The 19,682-nt window shown below is 37.4% G+C and overlaps 1 protein-coding gene across 4 annotated transcripts in view; it reads left to right on the forward strand.

Moving 5' to 3' along the window:
- slit1a (slit homolog 1a (Drosophila)) overlaps positions 1-19,682 on the forward strand; it is a 179,080-nt gene that overhangs the window by 110,341 nt on the left and 49,057 nt on the right. For 2 of the 4 annotated variants that reach the window (XM_088350660.1, XM_088350662.1), the window contains exons 10-15: positions 7,845-7,916; positions 12,673-12,744; positions 12,853-12,924; positions 13,155-13,298; positions 15,348-15,511; positions 15,746-15,769. In XM_088350660.1, coding sequence (XP_088206786.1) covers positions 7,845-7,916; positions 12,673-12,744; positions 12,853-12,924; positions 13,155-13,298; positions 15,348-15,511; positions 15,746-15,769 — 548 coding nt within the window. The remainder of the gene's footprint in view (positions 1-7,844; positions 7,917-12,672; positions 12,745-12,852; positions 12,925-13,154; positions 13,299-15,347; positions 15,512-15,745; positions 15,770-19,682) is intronic. The other 2 variants (XM_088350661.1, XM_088350663.1) reach the window with 1 other exon arrangement.

Below are 19,682 nucleotides of genomic sequence, written 5' to 3' on the forward strand. Positions count from 1 at the left end.
CAAGGAGGTGACTAAAAGAGACACAGCAAGTTTCTAGGTCTTTTCGTCCCGATGGGTTGTGTTTATAAATACCCGGCAAGCGTGGTAACCCCCCTAAACAACCCTGACCCATTTCTAGTCCACTAGTGTGCTGGATTTCCATATTTGGACGGGCAATTCACACTTTTGTGACCACCCACAAAGTCTTTTGATGGTATCACTCTCTTCATTGTTTTGTTTAGGCTTTGCCAATCTGCTGGAGGTCGTAAAATCTTACATATAATATATATTTTCAAATATTTATCAATGCCGACAGTGTCCGAACTTGTTCATCTAAGGACCAGTCATACATGCCCACCATTTGACATTAAAAATCTCTAGATGTTATTGCGCACAGGATTCTTACCCACAAATAACAGTCTCTCTCTAAAATATGAAAGAAAAAAAAAAGAACTTATGCTTGTCTAAAACCTGGAAGTGAGAAACCTTTACCAAAACAAAATACTAATGTGATTGTTGGAGCAGTATTTTCACCCTCAAAGACTGGCTTCAATACAAAGTAGCCTTCGACTAAAATACTGGTTTTGAGTCAATATTTTTGTTGTTATTGCCTGAATTTGAAAGAAAAAAAACCCTGTAGATTTCTTAAAAGAAATCGAAAGGCGTTTTTAAGGGAAGAAAGTCTAAAGAATAAATTGGTATTGTTATTTAGTATGTGTATTGCTTATTTTTTTTAAACCTTACTATCTTCTCTTTATGCTTAATAAAATATTCAAATTAAAGAACAACAGACACAATGATAGTCAAACTAACTCTACCCTGGCAATGTATGAATTAAAATAAAATAATTTTCTAATTCAGAGCTCCAGAATAAAAATATTATCTGCGATGTTCAGTTTCGATAGGCACAGTTGAGTTGTCGGCAAGGAAATTGAAAGGTCTCCCTGCCCTTTACATCAAATTGGCACTAAAACCCGGCGCTCTTATAAACTCCGATTTATCTTTTATAAGACCACGATGATGCTAACTTTCCTACTTTCCTGTACTTTACAATATGTCATAAGAATTTGGGTTCAAATCACCATAACAGAATATATATATATATATATATATATATATATATATATATATATATATATATATATATATATATATATATATATATATATATATATATATATATATATATATATATATATATATATATATATATATATATATATATATATATATATGACAAAACATTTTTGGATTTGGAAAATTATTAATACAAAAATTGATATTTACAGACTTGGTGTATTAATTAGTTCCTCATTGTGGCAAAACAAAAAACTTAATTCATCAAAAAAAAATACTATCGATCTGAAAATTAATCAAAAATACCTGAACCATGTATTTAACATAACATGAGGCTCACTTAGACGGTGCTGACGTGATTGTCCGCCATCTTGCTGCTATGGATGGACAGAAAATAAGAAGAAAAATGGGGCAGTTTGGTCACTTTGAGTAACCATATTTTTTATTCTTCCTTTGTAGCATTAGTTTTTGGTTCCATTACACAATTGGGCGACATCTAGTTGTCAAAGATTACACAGTGTCTCTTCAATCGATGAATCGATAGCTGGCTATTAGATGGCTGATCAATTAGGTGTCGATAAATCGAAAAGTTGCTGCACCCCTAATACTAAAAAAACAAAATACAACAAAAAAAATCAGGAAAGAGTCAGCTACGATTGGGGTTTTAATACGGATTTGATCTGCGTTCAAAGCTCATTATAAAACCCGTTTCCATTACGGGAGGGCGCTGCGCCTCATATGAAGGCGAGCCCCGTTTAATGAGGCGCTCGCAAACACATTCATTATGTGAAAAAGAAAACAAAAATCACCAACGCCCACTATGCCCTGCTCTCCCCTAATGAATGCCGCTGTTTATAGCTCAACTCCTCACTTTGACTTTCAAACTCTCGCAGAAGATACTGCACAACCCCCCTAATGAAAGCCATGCCTGGACTTGAATAAAAAGGATCAAATGCATTGATTGTGTTGCAGGAAGCATTGATTGAAGGTGGCACCCAGGGATTTTTTTCGTTTTTCCTTTATACGCTGCACATAGTGTCTTGATTGGGGGCTTTAGTCACTTACCGTAATTTTCTGATTATAGGGCGCACTTAAAAACCCCAAATTGGGCAGAAAATATGAAAGTGCCCCTTATATTCCGGTGCGCTGTGTATACCAAAAAAATCCTGTGAATAAAATTGGAAATGCATTGTTTCTGTAGTGTCATCCATATAACATTGAGCCAACCCTTCTCTGGATACACAATAATTTATCTATTAAAGGAAAAGTTGCCGCAAGGGTAACACAGTTACAATTGCATACTGTAACTGTTCCGCCTTTGAGAAACATATAAAGGGGTTTTCAAGTGTCTTTTTGTGGTCAACATTATACCGTAAAATCCGGACTATGAGCGCACCTGATTATAAGCCGCACCCACCACTTTTTAAGTGATTTGCCACTTTTGTACTTACACAAGCCGCACCTCTGTACAAGTCGCGTGCGCACGCATTAAAACTTGTGACACGATCACAAGTTTAACCCAGACCAGGCTGTAAGTTCCACAATTGTTTTTTTTTTTTGGTTTGGTTTGAACAAATTTATTGACACTAATAACTGTAGGGGGGGGGATTTTGTAAGGTTTATTGTTCTATATTCTTTATCAATTATCCGTTATCGGTCAAATCATAATACGCTACAAAGTCAAGGGGCCGAAACACTTGCTCTCAGCCAAGAGGCTGAGTCAAGGTCCTAGCCACAGAGTCAAGCAGCGATCATTGCAATTTCACAAAATACTCTAGAAATGATCCCTAAGAGTAAATAGTAGACAATCTTAGAACCACAGTCGGCATCATGAATGGAAAATGATACCCGTAATTAACGTATGATGCAGACTTGTAAAGTCCGGGTCCTGTTGAAAGTAATCCAAGGAAACAAAATGTATATTTCCAAAGTAAAGGGTGGGAAAAATATATATCCACTATTGTCCGCTGCGACAATAGACAGATCTACCGGTAACTCAGCTTTACCCCACTTCCCATCAGCCCGTGTTTGCTCCGCCCCGTCTTTTTGATTCGCTCGTAGAACACATAAAAGAATAAATCTCTAAAATAAATACATTACAAAAATATCCAGTTGCAAATACATATTATACATGGTTACACATATTTACGAAGAAAGACGGTACACCGAGAGAGTTTTCAAAGCTTTAATAATAATAATATAACTTTCATCCCAAACCGTTCCTTTGAAAGGTACCAACACGCTAGTAGCATCACGCTCGCAATGCATCAAACGTGTTTGTCAGAAGAAAGTATCCCGTAATTGTGAAATTCACGGTAGATCGTCCTCAACTTCCTCCTCATAACTATCGCCATCAAGGGCGTCTTCCTCATTATCGGAACGTACCTTTCCTTTACAGACAATGTATGCATAAACTTAGAGGTTGCAGTCTTTCTTGGCGCACATATTCTACTGGTCTTAATCTTACCTTTTATACTCCAACGCTGCTGGTGGCCGTTAGAAAAATTACATAAATTGGCCGCTACACTGAATAAGCCGCAGGGCTGAACATTTGGGAAAAAAGTAGCGGCTTATAGTCCAAAATTTACGGTAATTGCGTTTGTAATATACATTTTCGTCTCGAAGGGCATGCCCCTTGACCCTCTTGACTGTCCACCCACCGGGGTCTCAAAATTTTATGGGAAACACTGAATTCCATGTGCCTTTTAGTCGTTCAGTGCGCCTTATATATGAAAAGTATATCTCAAAAGACTATTTTTGCGCCTAAGCCTTACAGTCCGGAAAATCCGCTACATTGATTCGTAAAAGAAAAAAGAAAACTCAGTAACGGTGTCAGGGGCAGTGAAACTAGCAAGTTGCTAAGAAAAAGCCCCAAAAAAGCAGAAGAAGCCACATTTGCCCCGGAACCGCAGCGCCGTCACTTTGCGGTAAAATCACAGACGCGGGCAGACTAAAACAGAGCGCGAGAGCACGGCCACCGCAGGAATCTGCGGTCTGGAATCGTTGCCATTCCAAGAATGTCAATTGCGCCGCTAGATTGCGCAGGAAGGACGCGGAAGGGGGCCACGCTACGGCTTTTTCTCAAGTTTTTTGTTTCCCAAAAAACAAACCGACCCGTAAATATAGCAACGCGAGCTTTGATCGATCGTAAAAGTCTCTAATTGAATAATTAAAACTTGTTCTGGCCCTTGGAGGGAGAACTGATTCTGACATATGTATAAAGAAATATACAAAAACATAAATACCTTCAATATGCCATGTATAAATGAACATGTAAATAAATCAGGTTATATCTAGATATGTTACATAAATGCAAATATTTCCAATATTTACGTAGTTTGTAATTTATTGGTAATTTTCTCATTGCTATGTTTATTTTGTTGTGTTTTCTGTCGTGCATTTTGTCGCGTACTTTGTCGCACATTTTGTCGTCTATTTTGTCAATAATTTCCCGAGTGTTTTGTCACAAATTTTTACGTATTTCTCCGCAAATAAATAAATCACATAATACCTAAAGGGATGATATAAATGCAACATATTTGGTCATTTATTTTTAATTTTTTTCTTATGGTATTTATTTTGTCTTTTATGTTTATTGTTTCGCATCATTTGTCGTGTATTTTGTCGCGTATTTTGTTCATGCATTTTGTCGCATATTTTTTCGTGTTTTTAGTCTTATGTCATATACCGGAACAGGATCAGGACCCAAATGCTTGACGTTTCTCACACAGGCCATATATTTTACGGAAAATAGAGAGTCATTCACGTTAGGCAGCAGTCTGGTGTGGAATGATAGGAAGCCAGAGGCCGACGAGATCGATACCAATAGCCAGAGCAGATATCGGACGAATGGGGTCGATACCGGACAGGACTGGACAGACAGGATGGGTATCAAAACAGGATATCGAAATTAAACAGGACAAACTAAATGGGAAAGCATCTGGAAGCCGATATTAAACAGGACAAAATAAACGGGAACAATACCAGACAGGAAATACCAACAGGAAACAGGACCGAGTCGAAACCCACGTCTTGCGGGGCAGAGGTTTGTTGACGGACTGACAAAGAAAGAGTGAGATCACTGAGCTTAAAAAGACAGAAAGCCAATCTGTCAATGAGCCGCAGCTGGCGTCACACGGCGGGGACAATTGGGCGCCATTGCAACCGTGAAATTGTATTTTCTCGTGTATATTATTGCGTATTTTTTTGTTTTTTTATGGTGTTTTTGTTGGTGTTTTATCATGTATTTTGTTGCGTATTTTCCCGCGTTCTTTGTCGCACATTTTGTCGTTGATTTTGTATTTTTTCGGTGTTTTCTCAAATCTTTGTCACGTATTTTTCTGCATTCAAATCAATCACGTAATCCCTAAATGGATGATAGGAACATATTTGGTCATTTATTTCGTCATTTTTTTATTATGATGTTTATTTTGTCTTTCATTTTCACGATTGTAGCGTATTTTGTCGTGTTTTTGTCTTGTATGTTGTCGTTTATTTCGTCGCGTTTTTAGTTTCGTGTTTTGTCGTGTATTTTGTGGCGTGTTTTATTAAGTATTTTGTCACGTATTTTTTCGCGCATTTGTTGCGTATTTTGTCACGTATTTTCCTACCTACTTTGTTTATGTATTTTGTCTTGTTTTCGTACACTTATGTGTATTTTGACATATTTTTTTCGCGTTTTTTTTGGCCTATATTTTGTCGTGTATCTGTTCACACGACAAAATAAATACTATCATTTTAAAATGAAAAAAGAAATGACAAAATGCATGAATATATGATTAAATTTATTTTATTTATGTATTTAAGTGTGTGTAATTATTGATATGATATCTATCTATAGGTATTTACAAATGTATTTATACACGTGGCATGATCGCTCCTCCATAAAAGAGATCATGGTTGCGACATTAAAACGAACAGGTCTGAAACAATCGTCGTTTCTTGGTGGTTGACAAAAAGCTTTTACCGATCTTCGCTAAACTAGTTTAAAGTCTGCAGTGCCTGAGGACTTCTGCAGAACCCAGCTGGCTCCGGCCAGGCCCCTCTTAGGCTTGTTAAGGAGACTTTTTAAAAGCTGTCAACTGACCCACAGATAAACAGCCCTCTGCCAGTCACGTCGGGTAGGGGGTTTTGTGGGGGTGTTTTTTCTCCGGGTCTGACTTAAGTAGCGCTGGAACACGCTAATGGCCTGTGGTGCTGCGTGCTCCCCTGCGACCGCCTGACACTGATTAGGCCCCCGAATGACCGAGCGAATGTTTTCATTGTCTGGCACGGCCAAATCTTGACCGACTTTTGGCTCACGTTTCACTTCGCTGGTTTTCGGGGTTTTTATCCCGGATCGTAAACGCTGGAAAGTCGCTCATCAAGGAGAAATACGAGCGTGATTTGAAGGTCCTGGAAGATCTTGTTCTGCGGAATACCGGTGCGCGCAATGTTTATTGGGTTTCGGGATGTTATGACTCCGACATGCCTGCGCTTATTACAGCTGGAGAATACATCTCCCTCAATATAATCGGGTTCCTCAAAGAGTGGGCCGGTTTAAGTCACATGATTTGACTCAAGTCAGATGGAAGTCGCCAGGTTTACCGTATTTTCCGCACTATAAGGAGCACCAGATTATAGGCTGCACCTCCAAAACTAATCTTGTGTCATACAGTAAGGCACCATGGACTATAAGGCACACGGAATTAAAACTACAGTACAGTAAAAGCTACCGTTGTTCTTCTTGTGCAATCGTTGCACATCATATATTATCTTATAATGTTGGCCTGGAGAGGGATGGGTGCCACCAGGCTGTGGTTGAGGAATCCAACCAACCAACCATATACTAGAGCAATGATTAATCAGTCGATAAATGTTGCAAATCGTTAAATGCAATGAAACCCGCGTGAGAGCACCAAAACTTAACCACTAGCTCACTAGTGCTACAGGTAATATATGAAAAGGCATTCGATTTTACCTAATTATCTATTTACTATTTTTACTCATGGTGCCAGAAACAAATGTAGTGGAGTGAAAAAAAGGTAGGTCGTCTTGAAAGCTATGAATATACGCATAGTCCCATTCATCATAAATGTAAATGGTCTGCATTTATATAGTGCTTTTCAAGTCGATGAAGATCCCCAAAGCGCTTTACAATGTGCTTCACACGTTTCCCTTTTACACACTAACTAACCAATAGCGGCGCCAGCCATGCAAGGCAAGTACCTGCTATCAGGGTATTAGGGATTCAGTGTCTTACCCAAGGACACTTCGACATATAACACAGACCTGCGACTTCTTGACCCTAAAGCGAGTGCTCTACCTCCTGAGCTAATGCCGCCTTAATCAGATACACTTAGGGTTGTTTCATCTTATATCTAGGGTTATATATATCTTTAGGTACTATTTTCGTTTTTCTCTGAGAGATACTTTTTTATCACAGATAAGTGTATGGGGTTACCAGTTTGATATTTATTTCTCAAATAACAAGTTATCATGTTATTACTATTTTATTATTATGTCATTGCCAAGTTGTAATTATCTCAAGGTTAAAATAAACTACAAAAACATCATGCCAGTTAGAAATCCAGTTTCCTTGAAAATCACAATCCTCAGTGAACCTCAGTTCTGCGAATGTCCTGAGCAGGACTTGATATGGGACTTTTTTTTACCATGTGGGTTAAAAAAGATCTTCAAAAAAGTCAATTTTTTTGCAACATCCACTCAAAGGTTAAGGCTTGAGACTCTGGATTTAGTCGAACAGATAGGGTTTTTTTTTGACCGGTTTTGTCCTGTTTCCCCTCTAGACGTCTGGAACAAAATGGGATCAAGACAGTTCCTCCAGGAGCCTTCGCTCCCTACAAGAAGCTACGCAGGATGTAAGTACAACAACACGGCCATGCACAAATGAAAACCTGCGAACCGACCGTCCTCTCTGTCCACTGCCAACACGACAGGAATCATTTATAAATTTTCTCAAGTCTGGCCGGCTCAGATGCATCACAGTCATAATAACGGCTCTCATTTTTTCCGACGCTGGTTTCTGGTATTCCCCCGACCGGTGCCAGTCCGGCCCGTTGCCGGCGAGCGTGCAAAACATAAACTTTGGCCAGTCGAGGGTGGCTAAAACTCATGGGTGAGAGCGGCGACGGGCCGGTAGTTGAGCCGTCCAGTCGGCCAGCCACAATCCGTAACGCCAGACCGACATGACTGCAAGCCAAACGAAGAGGAGCAGAAGGTCAGGGAGTTTCTGGGTCCAGTTTTAAGAATGCTTATCTTTTCAAACATCCAACTGTGTTTTTTCTTACGAGACTGCTATTAAAACCTCACGGTTGTCTTTTGTTTAGTTGGGAAAACAAAAAGTTTATTCAAAAAAATATGGATGTGGTTGGTTAACTGAACTCTAAAAATTATTTTGTGCAAGAACATCTCAGGGCCAAACAATTTTGAGCATTTTTTACTGATCTTTCAGAAACTAAAATTTCTCATTTTTTATTACCATGGGAACATGAAAACTTCCTATTAAAAGATTGGACTGTCTTCTTACACCACAGTATTTTTATTTTTTTTCGATAATTATTTTTGCATTATTGGTGCGTCAAACATTTTTTTAGACTGTATATTTCCATCTTACTTTCCAATCTTTATTTATTTTCCCCTTCTTTTCCTTCCTTTGTTCCTTAAACTCCCACCCTCCCTCCATCACTCCGTCCATCCCTCCCTTCCTTCCCTGTACTTCTCTTTTTCTGTCTCCTTATTTATTTATTTCCCTCTTTTTGTGTTTTCTTTCTCACTCTTTTTTTGCTCTTTGTTTCTTTCTACCCCTCATTTTTATCTTTTCTTTGTCACTGTCTTTCTTTTTTGTTATTTACCTCTAATCATATGTTTCTCTTTGTCATTCTTATGTGTTCCTGTTTCTTTGCCACTAACTTGAACTTCTTTTTATCTATTTCATGTATCTCCTTCTCGTTCATAATCTCTTTTTGTATTCCTTCGTATTTTTCTATATATCTTCCCGATTATTTTTTTTAAACTTATTTGTTTTATTTTTTCTTACTCACATCCTTTCTCTCACTTTCCCCAAGTCTTTCTCCCTCTTTGTTTTTCTGTTCTTCTTTCCATTTTATTTTTTAACTTTTTTCTCTGTGTTTCTTTTTCCCCTATATTCCTTTCTCCCGTTCTTATTTTCTCTATTTTTTGTTTCTCTTTCTTTCACCATTATCTATTTTCTTATTCTCCCCATTTTTCCCCATTATTTGCATTCCTATTAATTACTTTTTTCTTTCACACATTCTGTCTGTCACTTTCTTTCACTCCTTTGTCAGCCCAGTCCCTCTTTCTCTCACTTTCTTCTTTATATTATTTTATCTCTTTTTATCTTTAAACTTGACAAAGCTTAACAGCCTAATTAGAATCACTCAAAGTAAATGCTGATTATTACAAATATTTTGCAAACGTGCTTAAAATATTTACTTATTTGTGTTCATACCACATCATGTAAATATCCTTTTTTTTTCAAAAGTAATGAATGTTATATTCAGTTCAACATTAATTTATAATAACCATTGTTGTATAAACATTTTAAAATGATTAGTTTTTAAATCAAACTTTCTACCCACAAAATATTTTTGGTGTTAGGTTTGTTTTGAAAAAAAAAAAAAAAGATTAAAATCGTAATCACAACATATTGCCACCAAAAAAAGAAAAACAAAAAAAAAGTGGCTTTTGTATTTTGGGACTATATACTACCGCTATTCTTGACATAGAAAGCAAAATGAATGTCATTTTCCGTCAGGCCTTCGTTTCGATCCAGTTGACGTGAATTCTCGACTATGGCATTCAAACTGTCAACATTTATTTGACGTCAATTCTTCCTAATTTTAAGGCATATAAACAGGAGTGGACTAATCCTATCAGCAAAAAGATTCAGGTTGTTCCATGTGGTCTTCCCAAACAAACCCAAATCTGCTGCTGATTCTGTATTTAGCCTCAACAGTGCATTGCAGTATGTCTATGTCAATCCTCCACACTTGCGTTGATTCAGCTGGCCTCGTGCCCTCCATGGGCTCCCTCAATACAAGCACATTTCAGACAGCACCTATACATCATTTGTTGCAACCTTTGTGGGATAGCATCTGCAGATGTCTTTGTTATGTCTCTCCAAGGATGTGGATGGAGATGTGATTTATAAAGGTTAAATATAGTTACATTGTGTATAGACTGTATATACATGAGGTTTCTATGCTAGTAAATTTATGGTATTTTGGTATCTTCTTTCATATGCATCTTATATCCTATAATATATTTCGATATTTCCCAATTTCAATTGCTGTATATGAACTAAGCATGATATGGCAAAAACTCACACATACTCTATCACAAAAGTAAGTACACCCTGCAGATTTTTGCATATGTTTCAATTTAATGTTTAATAGAACAACCCAGAAGAAACATTGCTTTGACGCCTTGAAAAGAAGTCTGTTTAAAGTTTATATAGCAAAGTAAATTAATATTTCCCATTTCAAAACCTCAAAATATAGCCATCAATAACTAAACCCTTGGCGACAAAAGTGAGTACAACCCCAAAGGCACTACACCCCTATATGTCCAAAGAGAGCACTGCTTGGCATTTTCCCTCCAAAATACCATGTGACTTGTTACTTTTACCAGTAATCGAGTATAAATAGGGAGCAATCGTGTTCGATTTGAAGTACACTCTGTCATACTGGTCACTGAAACTCCCAACATAGCACACCATGGCAAGGAACTTCCTGGGGACCTTAGAAAATGAATTGTGGCACTGCATAAGGCTGCCCGAGGCTACAAAATGATTGTCAATACCCTGAAGTTGAGCTGCAGTACAGTGGCCAAGATCCTCCAGCGTTTTAAAAAATCTGGATTCCCTCACAACTGGGCTTGTGTTGGATGTCCAAAGAAGTTGAGTTAACGTGCACAGCATCACATGCAAATGCTATCCAAGAAAGATAGGCACAGGAGTGCTGCCAGCATTGGTGCAAAGATTGAAGAGGAGGGGGAGTTGCCTGAAACCTTTACTTTAAGGTGTACTCGCTTTTGTTGCAAATGAGTTTAGCTATTGACAGCTATATTTGACGTTTTTTGATGGTTAAAATAAATTTGCACTGCTGTAATCGCTTTACACAGACTACCTTTCATTGTGTCAAAGCGATGTTTCTTTCGTGTTGTTCTCCTAAACACTATCATGGAATCTCTGCAGAAATGTGAGGGGTGTACTCACTTTTGTGACATACTGTATGTCCTTCACACCCTCCACCAGATGTTGGATTATTTGCTGTATTCAAATTTCCAAGTTCAGAACCAGTAGATGAATGACTGCAACTTCTTAAATGTGAACGATTGCCACTTCTTCACCACGTTATAATTTTTGTACCATAGTGCGCTCAGTCGACTGCAGTCTCCCTCTGTGCCTTTACCGCCAAGTTTTGCTTTCATAGGCACACAAAGGATTAGTGGTTATCCTGTGGGAAGGAGACTGGTGATTCTATTAACAACTGTTATGTTAACAAGCAGTCTACATCAGTCATTTAATAGGATCGTGCGGTGGTACTTTTGAACGGTAATACCCAAACAATTAAATTACGTCTGAGTTTCACCACAATGTCTGTAGCATTCCAAGGATGACATAAAAGAGCTCTGATGTAGAGATTATCTCCAATAAGACAACAAAATAGATTACAGGTTGTTTGTTTTTCAATGGAAAGAGTTAAGGCAAAGGTTTGAAGGCTCAATTCTGGAAATTTGTCTGGAGTTTAGTATTTTTTTTGGTTTATTTACTCTTTTATTAGTCAAACAAACCAAAAGTATAGAACAAAAACACACAGCTTTAACCGTCACTAACTATAGAGTCAATTAAACAGTTGATTTTCGAAAACTATGATAGGTTCTGACCCACTGGTCGTAAATCAATTACAATGGCACCCTCTGCTGCCAAGACAGTATCTAGTTACTAAGTGTAAGGGTAGATAGATTGCTTGCCGGCTGCCTGCCAAAATAGTTGTGCGTGTTGCCAAACTGCTACGCGCCGAGGTGCCAGACATTGAACCTGAAAATATGAGCCTCTGCTGGAAGAATAAGCATCTACTGGAAAAAGTACATGTAGATGTTTAGTCTGACAGATCGTAACTCAGATGTTACCTGTACATCATAGATGTGTGAAGACGATTCTTATGTCTTTACTGTTTAGTGAAGAAACAGTCACTGAGTAGACAAAAATTTACCCTTTTTTACCTAAATTTGATATTTAGGGGGGGTCTGTTGCTTTTGTACAGCAGCCCATTTATGAGTTAGTGGCAATTAAAAATAAGAAGGGCAACACTAAACTGAGTTGACTTCTTTTTCGAACTTGTGTTATCAATAACAGCATTAAAAAAGACAGTATTGTTGGTTTTCTTAGCAGAGGCAAATAGTGTGGAAACAAAATGCACCTTTTTTTGCATTTTTTTCCATTGCATTTTAGTATTTTCGTTTGGGTTGTCAAAGGCCTCTTGACACATGTACATCACAGATTAGAGTGCAGTCAAACCACACCAATCACCCTAGTGCAGCCAGAGCTTGATGGACTGACTGACTAAAATATGTTTTCATTTTTTCAAACAGAGACCTGAGCAACAACCAGATCTCGGAGATAGCTCCAGATGCCTTCCAGGGCCTCCGCTCTCTCAACTCGCTGTAAGTGTTCCATCCAGAGGCCCTGCTTGTACACGTGCGCCAGCATAAATTCTCAACTTGCCTGTCACTTTTCCCGGTTTAAATCATTCCTATGTTGTGATCTCCCAGTGTGTTGTATGGAAATAAGATCACCGACCTGCCCAAGGGTGTCTTTGACGGCCTCTATGCCCTGCAACTGCTGTAAGAACACACACACACACACACACACACACACACACCTACAGACACACAAAATCGTCAGACAGAATGGTTTAACTCCCACTCAGGATAGAAGTCCTAACCTGTGAGTAAACTTTGTACCTGTGTGTCATTCTACAGCTGGAATGCAGAATGAATGAATAAATAAATTGAGCTTGACAATCCTGATTCCCTCCCCTTCTTTTTTTCATCCTTCCTATCCGGTCACACAGTTTGCTAAATGCAAACAAGATTCACTGCGTTCGTGCCAACACCTTCCAGGACCTGCAGAACCTCTCGTTGCTGTCACTCTACGACAACAAGATCCAAATTCTGGCAAAGGGCACCTTTGCTTCGCTGAGAGCTATACAGACTCTGTGAGTAAATGCAGACATACATTCCACAAAACAAGTCCATGTGGGGATTTATTCTCGCAAGGAATGGAATGAAGTGTATGAATGTGGAGTATCAAGGAATTGACGCACGAGTGAGTCAAAAAACAGCAATGCAGAGATAAACAGGCGTCTGGGTCGTTATTCGTGAGGGTTGTTTAATCCAGAACAACAAAGGCACTAGAGTCACACATTTGGGATTGAGGCATCTTGCTCCCTCACGTCGATACTGTTCTCCTGACATTTTATTGACAAAGATTGCACCACATTCACTGCATGTCTGCAGATTACACCTAGTCTTGAATACGTTTTCCTGGAAGCAGTATTTTCATACTTTGATTTAATAACTGTCGCCTGAAGAGACAATAGGAGGAAGTAAAAATAAGGAGTGCACTGTGGTCAGCCAATTCCTTAATTTTAAACTATCCACGGTTTGAACGTCACATTTGCAAACAAGAAAAGGCTAAACAGGACGAGGCCCCTATAAGGGCAGTTACCAAGTTGAGGCATCATTATATAACTGAACACAAGAGTAAAAGTAGTTGACGTGTTTGCGGCCACAGCACCCTGAGAAAGCAAATATTTGGGAAGGTAAGCAGTCGGTTAGTACTCGGATGGGAGACCGTTTGGGAATACCAGGTGTTGTGAATAGGTCATTTGGCGCACGCTCTGCTGCAACAGCACTGACTGTACACCAAGTACAGTCAGTGAAAATGAATTTCCCTAAGGAGACAAAATGAATAGAAAGTAGATTACAACATTAGTTAATGTGTGATAACTGTATTCAATCTTTTACATAGGGTTAATAATACTCAAAACTACACATAGACTTCTTTACTTTTTTCTATTTTTAGATCGAGTTCTGTAGCAGTTTAAATTAGCTGAAATAATTATATACAAATGGAGAGGTAGTGATGTAATGATATTGCTGTAAATATTGATGTGGTTTGGACTCTCAAGTCTATTTGGTTTTCATCCACGGGTGAAAAACTATATTCTTTGGCCATTTTTTAGCAGCCTGTATTATGTGATAAAAATACAATTAAAATTCAAGTATAATGATACCTGTGTTTCATAGTAAAATGTTTAAAACTGCACAGTTTTCTTAGCAATTTTAAACTAAGCCTACAGAAAGCCATTTGTTTCAAAGCAAAACAACATACACATATTTAAGAGTGCTTAGTGAATTTTAATTTAAAGAAAACTCCTCTGCTGTTTACAAATACAGCTCAGGTTTTCTTCAAATAGAATTACTGAAAAACGAAGGTTTCCCTTAGTGCTTTTTAGGTCTGGTGAGCCAGTAAGTTTTTGTTGCACAAAATGATAAAGTTTCACATAATTGGGTTGAAAAAAATTTAATTTATTTAAAGCAAATAGGTCTACCCTGCCTGAGATAGTACCAAATAAAAACAGCTTTTGTTTGGTCCTGTGCTAGTTTGTGGCTCCTTAATTAATTGTGTTAATTGTAACTTGTGTTAGGAGATTCCAGTGTGCGTAATATTTGATGAAAAATGCCTTATACCCCTGTGTTAACTACTTTAATGACAAGATTAGGGTAAAATGTTCATTGTCCTTGATAAAAAAAGTTTCAAACACTCTTTAGAGCAAAAATAGGCATGCCACTCCAGGATAAGGGTGTAATAAAGACTTAAAAGAGGAAAATACGGTTGAAAAAATGCAAAAAACATTTATAAGAGACTGGAGACTGGCCTTTGCTGTAAGAGCATAAGAACAATACTGCAAAAAGTAGGGCAATCACAATAACTAGCAGAAACATATTTCAACAATAAGTCGAGAGATAAACGCAACAATTCTAATTTTCCTATAGAAGGCAAGGCCTATCTCTTTTCCACAACCTTGCGTGCTTGTTTAGCGTTGTGATAGCCCTGGAGAAGAATTTGTCTTTCAAATGTTGTGAAAGCAGCCCAAAAAATGTATAACATAATTCCACTTTGACAGAAGTTCTCCAGCAAATGTGTGCTTTAGCTAAAATACTTCCTGACATGAACTCAAACTGCTTTTGTCTCTCGACAGTCATCTGGCTCAGAATCCGTTCATTTGCGACTGTAACCTCAAGTGGCTGGCCGACTATTTACGTTCCAACCCCATCGAGACCAGTGGTGCCCGTTGCGCTAGCCCCCGTCGGCTAGCTAACAAACGCATCGGGCAGATCAAGAGCAAGAAATTCCGCTGCTCTGGTAAGTTATGTTATCCTGTTTTTGGCGACGAAACTCTCCATTTGACTTATTTATTATTTTCGTTTTCTGATTTATTTAAGATGAATATTTTTAAAATATTATTTTTGCATTGCCCTTGTCATTGTCACAGATTTTTCATATTCAAGTGTCACATACATTGCATCATATATAAACTCTGCATTATATATGATTGCATCAATTGACATCCGTCCCTTTGTCATTTGTCCATCACAGCTAAGGAGCAGTACTTCATCCCAGGTGAGTTCATTGCTACCATTGTCTTTTTCCTTGATTTGAATCTTCATCTTCATAATTAATCATTTTATTTCTATTTTCAAAAATTTTACTTTTTTCTTATTCAATCAATCAATCAACCGTAACCCACCAACCAAAACCGACAAACCAAAACCCACCAACCGTCCATCCAAACGACCAACCAAGAGACCAATCAATCTATCTATCAATCAATCAATCAATCAATCAATCAATCAACCCAAACCCTCCAACTAACCAATCCTCTGACCAACCAACAGACCAACCAACAATCAATCAATCAATCAATCAACCCAAACCCACTAATCCAAACGCACCAACAGACCAATCAATCAATCAATCAAACAATACAACTGCATTTGTAAACCACTTTATAAAAACATTTAAGCATACAATATGAAGATAAAATCCACTCCTTTTCCAAACCCAACATCCTGGAACTCCAAATTCGCAAAATTGTTAAAATACAAAAAAATGATAATCGAAGATAAGTAATAACACAATAGCAATTTATAAAATACATACAATTTTGGCGAGGGACATACTGACCATGTGAGTAAAGGGACCTGAGATGGGCTCATCCACACTGATAGGGATGGCAGCACAGTCAAATTGTGCTTAGTTTTGTTAGGGATAGGGTTAAATAAGGGTTAGGCTTTGGGATATGCACTGAAAAAGCAATTCACACATTTAATGTGAATACAATGATTCACAGAACATGTCTTAAAGGATATGATTTTTTTTATTGACCTAATTTAACAATTATTTTATTGCATCTTTTATGCCCGTTGTACTAGAAATAAAAACATTCTTTGGAATTTTGGTTAACAGCAAAATAATCATATAAATAAGAAATGTTGTCAAGTCAGTTAGGGTTATGTTTATTTGTATAGCCCTCAATCACAAGGAGTCTTAAAGGGCTGCACAGGCCACATACTATTGCAAACTACAGACTATTATTATACGATTTGATCTACATGAGGGCAAGGAAAAACTCAAAAACTTCACCATGAGGAAAATGCGTGTGTGTGTGTCTCTCTCTCTCTCTCTCTCTCTCTCTCTCTCTCGCTCTCGCTCTCGCTCTCTCTCATTTTTTTTTACCATTTATTATGGGACATTCAAAAAATGAAGGTAGTAGTAATTGTATGGTTAGGTACATTTAGCTAATTTTAGCTAGTTTATTCTTATTATGCAATACGTAAGGGTTTCTTTCAAATTTTAACTGGAATTTTTTTTCTACGAAAATAATATGATTTACAAAACAAAGTTAAAAAAGAATTACAAAAACATGCATTTACCCATTTTAATGCATGTTGGAAAATACTTTTTTGTCAATTAAAGCTGCAAGCATTGAGAGAAAATATATCATGAAAAGATTCAAATAAATAATTAAGAAATAAGGAAAACGTTTTAAAATATTCAATAAGATTTAGAATTATTTTCCAATCACACAATTTTATCTTTTTTTTCTTTTTATACAGTTTTTTTGGGGGGGTTGGGGGTATTACCATAACTATCTAGGGCCTTGGAGACTCTTTGAGAGTGTTTTAATGGATGTGTGAGTGTTTTTCTATGCGGTCCGAAGGGAATGCTACTCATTACTTTGGCATGAGCCAAAGCAAACTCTTAAGACTTTTACCAAGGGAAAAGAACATACATCCTCACTATCGGTAAAGATGATTAAGCATCGGCGGAATTTGATTCTTATCGGCGGATGTTTCTGGACACCTTAGCAGGGGAATTTCCAAGTATATGACTCTAAAGATCAGTGATTCACCATCTCAACTTGTTTACGTGAAAAGTAATATCCGTTTGTGTGTTTTAAATTATTATCACATTGGCTTAGAACCCGAAGAGATGATCAGAACTAAAAAATGGTTGTAAGTAATCTACAGTATCCTTTTTGATTATTTTTTTAATGAAATTAGTTTTTTTTTAAATTATTTTAAACATGGATCAAAGTAGCTTTCTGTAAGGTTTGTCTACAATATGAAAATCTTTGTAAGTTATATCACTTATCATTTTCATTGGGTATTTTTGAACTGAAACATACAAATAATGGCAAAAAAGTATGTGTTAAAACAAAATCATTCTGTGAGGTGAGTTGAAACCATTTTACAAAAACTATATTTTGTAAAGGAAAATGTTACTTTAAAAGTTTTTTTGTTGTTAGACTCTAAAAAGTTGAAAGAAAATTGAGGAAAGAAAAGGAAATATTCAGGGTTCTTTTTTTTTAAGTTTTTTTTTTTGAACAATTTTTATTGACACTTTTAATAGCAAATAAACACATTCACAATTTAATTATATCATATTCTAACAATATGAGGTTTGAACAATTTTTATCAACACTTTTAACAGCAATTTAACACATTCACAATTTAACTATATCATTTTCTAACAATATGAGGTTTGAACAATTTTTTGTCGACACTTTTTACAGCAATTAAACACATTCAAATTTTCATTATATCACTTTCTAACAATATGAATATTTTTTTAAAGTTACATTTATTTCATTACTTGAATATCATTTTGCAAATTTAGATTCTTGTTTTTAAGTATGTATTAGTTTAGTTTTTTAGTGTTCAGACTTTTGTCTTGAAATCTGAAATATGTGGTTTGATTGATGATTGTAGTTCTGAAAACACTTTTTAGGACCAAGTATAATAGTATTATATGTCTCAGGCCCCAGATATATAGCCAGCAAACTGCGAATGGCCCCCGGGATGTAGTTTAGACACCACGCGTGTAAACTGATACTCCCAGTGATGATTCATTTTGTGTCATATTCAAGTGCAGAACTCCCATGAGATGCATTTGTTTCTCTCGAGGTTCCATGCCGTAAAAAGTGTTGCCACCACGTACTTATCAATACTAATGATGATGACTCACAAAAGTCCCCCGGGGTGGGACCTCATTGGCCAAGTCACGATCAAAGCCCGGCCTTTCATTGCTTCCTCTCCGCCAGGAAACGCTGTTTCCTGTTGTCTGGCCGAAAGAAGGTTCCTTAATGAGCTGTTTTAACTGCGCGGGAAGGAAGTTATTCCTCTCAACGCCATCCACTCTTCAATCTCTAATAAAGTCAACAATGAGGCTTTGCGGCTACGCAATCGTCCCGTTATTCCGACTCGTTTTGGTGGCTGGCTTTTTGAGTTTGAGGTTTTCCTGCTGGTGAATGTGGTCTGGGTGGCCCGCGGTGTCCCGGTGACGTAACGCGCAAACTTCTCGGAGAGGAGCATGCGAGAGAACATAAAATTTCATTCCGACAGAAAACACCAAGGGTTGTTCCCTTTAAATGGAACACACTCTGTTCTAAGTGGCTCCCGGAGTTGTTCCATTATTAAGCAGTCACAATGTTTCTGGCAGCACACTTTTTGGCACGTAACATCTATTCATAGATGGAGAGGGAAACGTCTCGCAATCCCTCGTCAACCTGTCTTCTCCATGCAGGAGCTGAGGGGGCAAAAGTTGTCACGCGTTCTTTATCTTCTTGTATTATCCATCTTGACCTTACTGGTCAATCTCACCCTTGTATAGTCTGCTTCACTGAATCTGACTGTCCCAATCCTTATCTCGCCCTCCCACTTGACTAGCAGAGGCAGACACTTTAAGGTCCCTGGTCAGAAAAGAGACGTGCTATAGTTAGCAAGAAATCATAACTTGTTACATTTACTAGTTATTTAGAATGAAAGAATGAATGAAAACTTTATTTCGAACATTATAAAGTAAAAACAGGAAAAAAACAACAAAAATAATGTTAACATAAAATGTTCAAAAAGGGGTTGTAAGAAGCAGATGCTTTTTTTCCCTACCCCTTTAGCTTTTATGTCTAAATATAACAAAATCTCACGGATACACATATTACATAGGTCAGATATCAATAATTGTAATAATAACA

This window comes from Urocampus carinirostris, chromosome 13 (assembly GCF_059441175.1).
Source record: "Urocampus carinirostris isolate Australia breed hairy pipefish chromosome 13, RoL_Ucar_1.0, whole genome shotgun sequence".
Classification (NCBI taxonomy): domain Eukaryota; kingdom Metazoa; phylum Chordata; class Actinopteri; order Syngnathiformes; family Syngnathidae; genus Urocampus; species Urocampus carinirostris.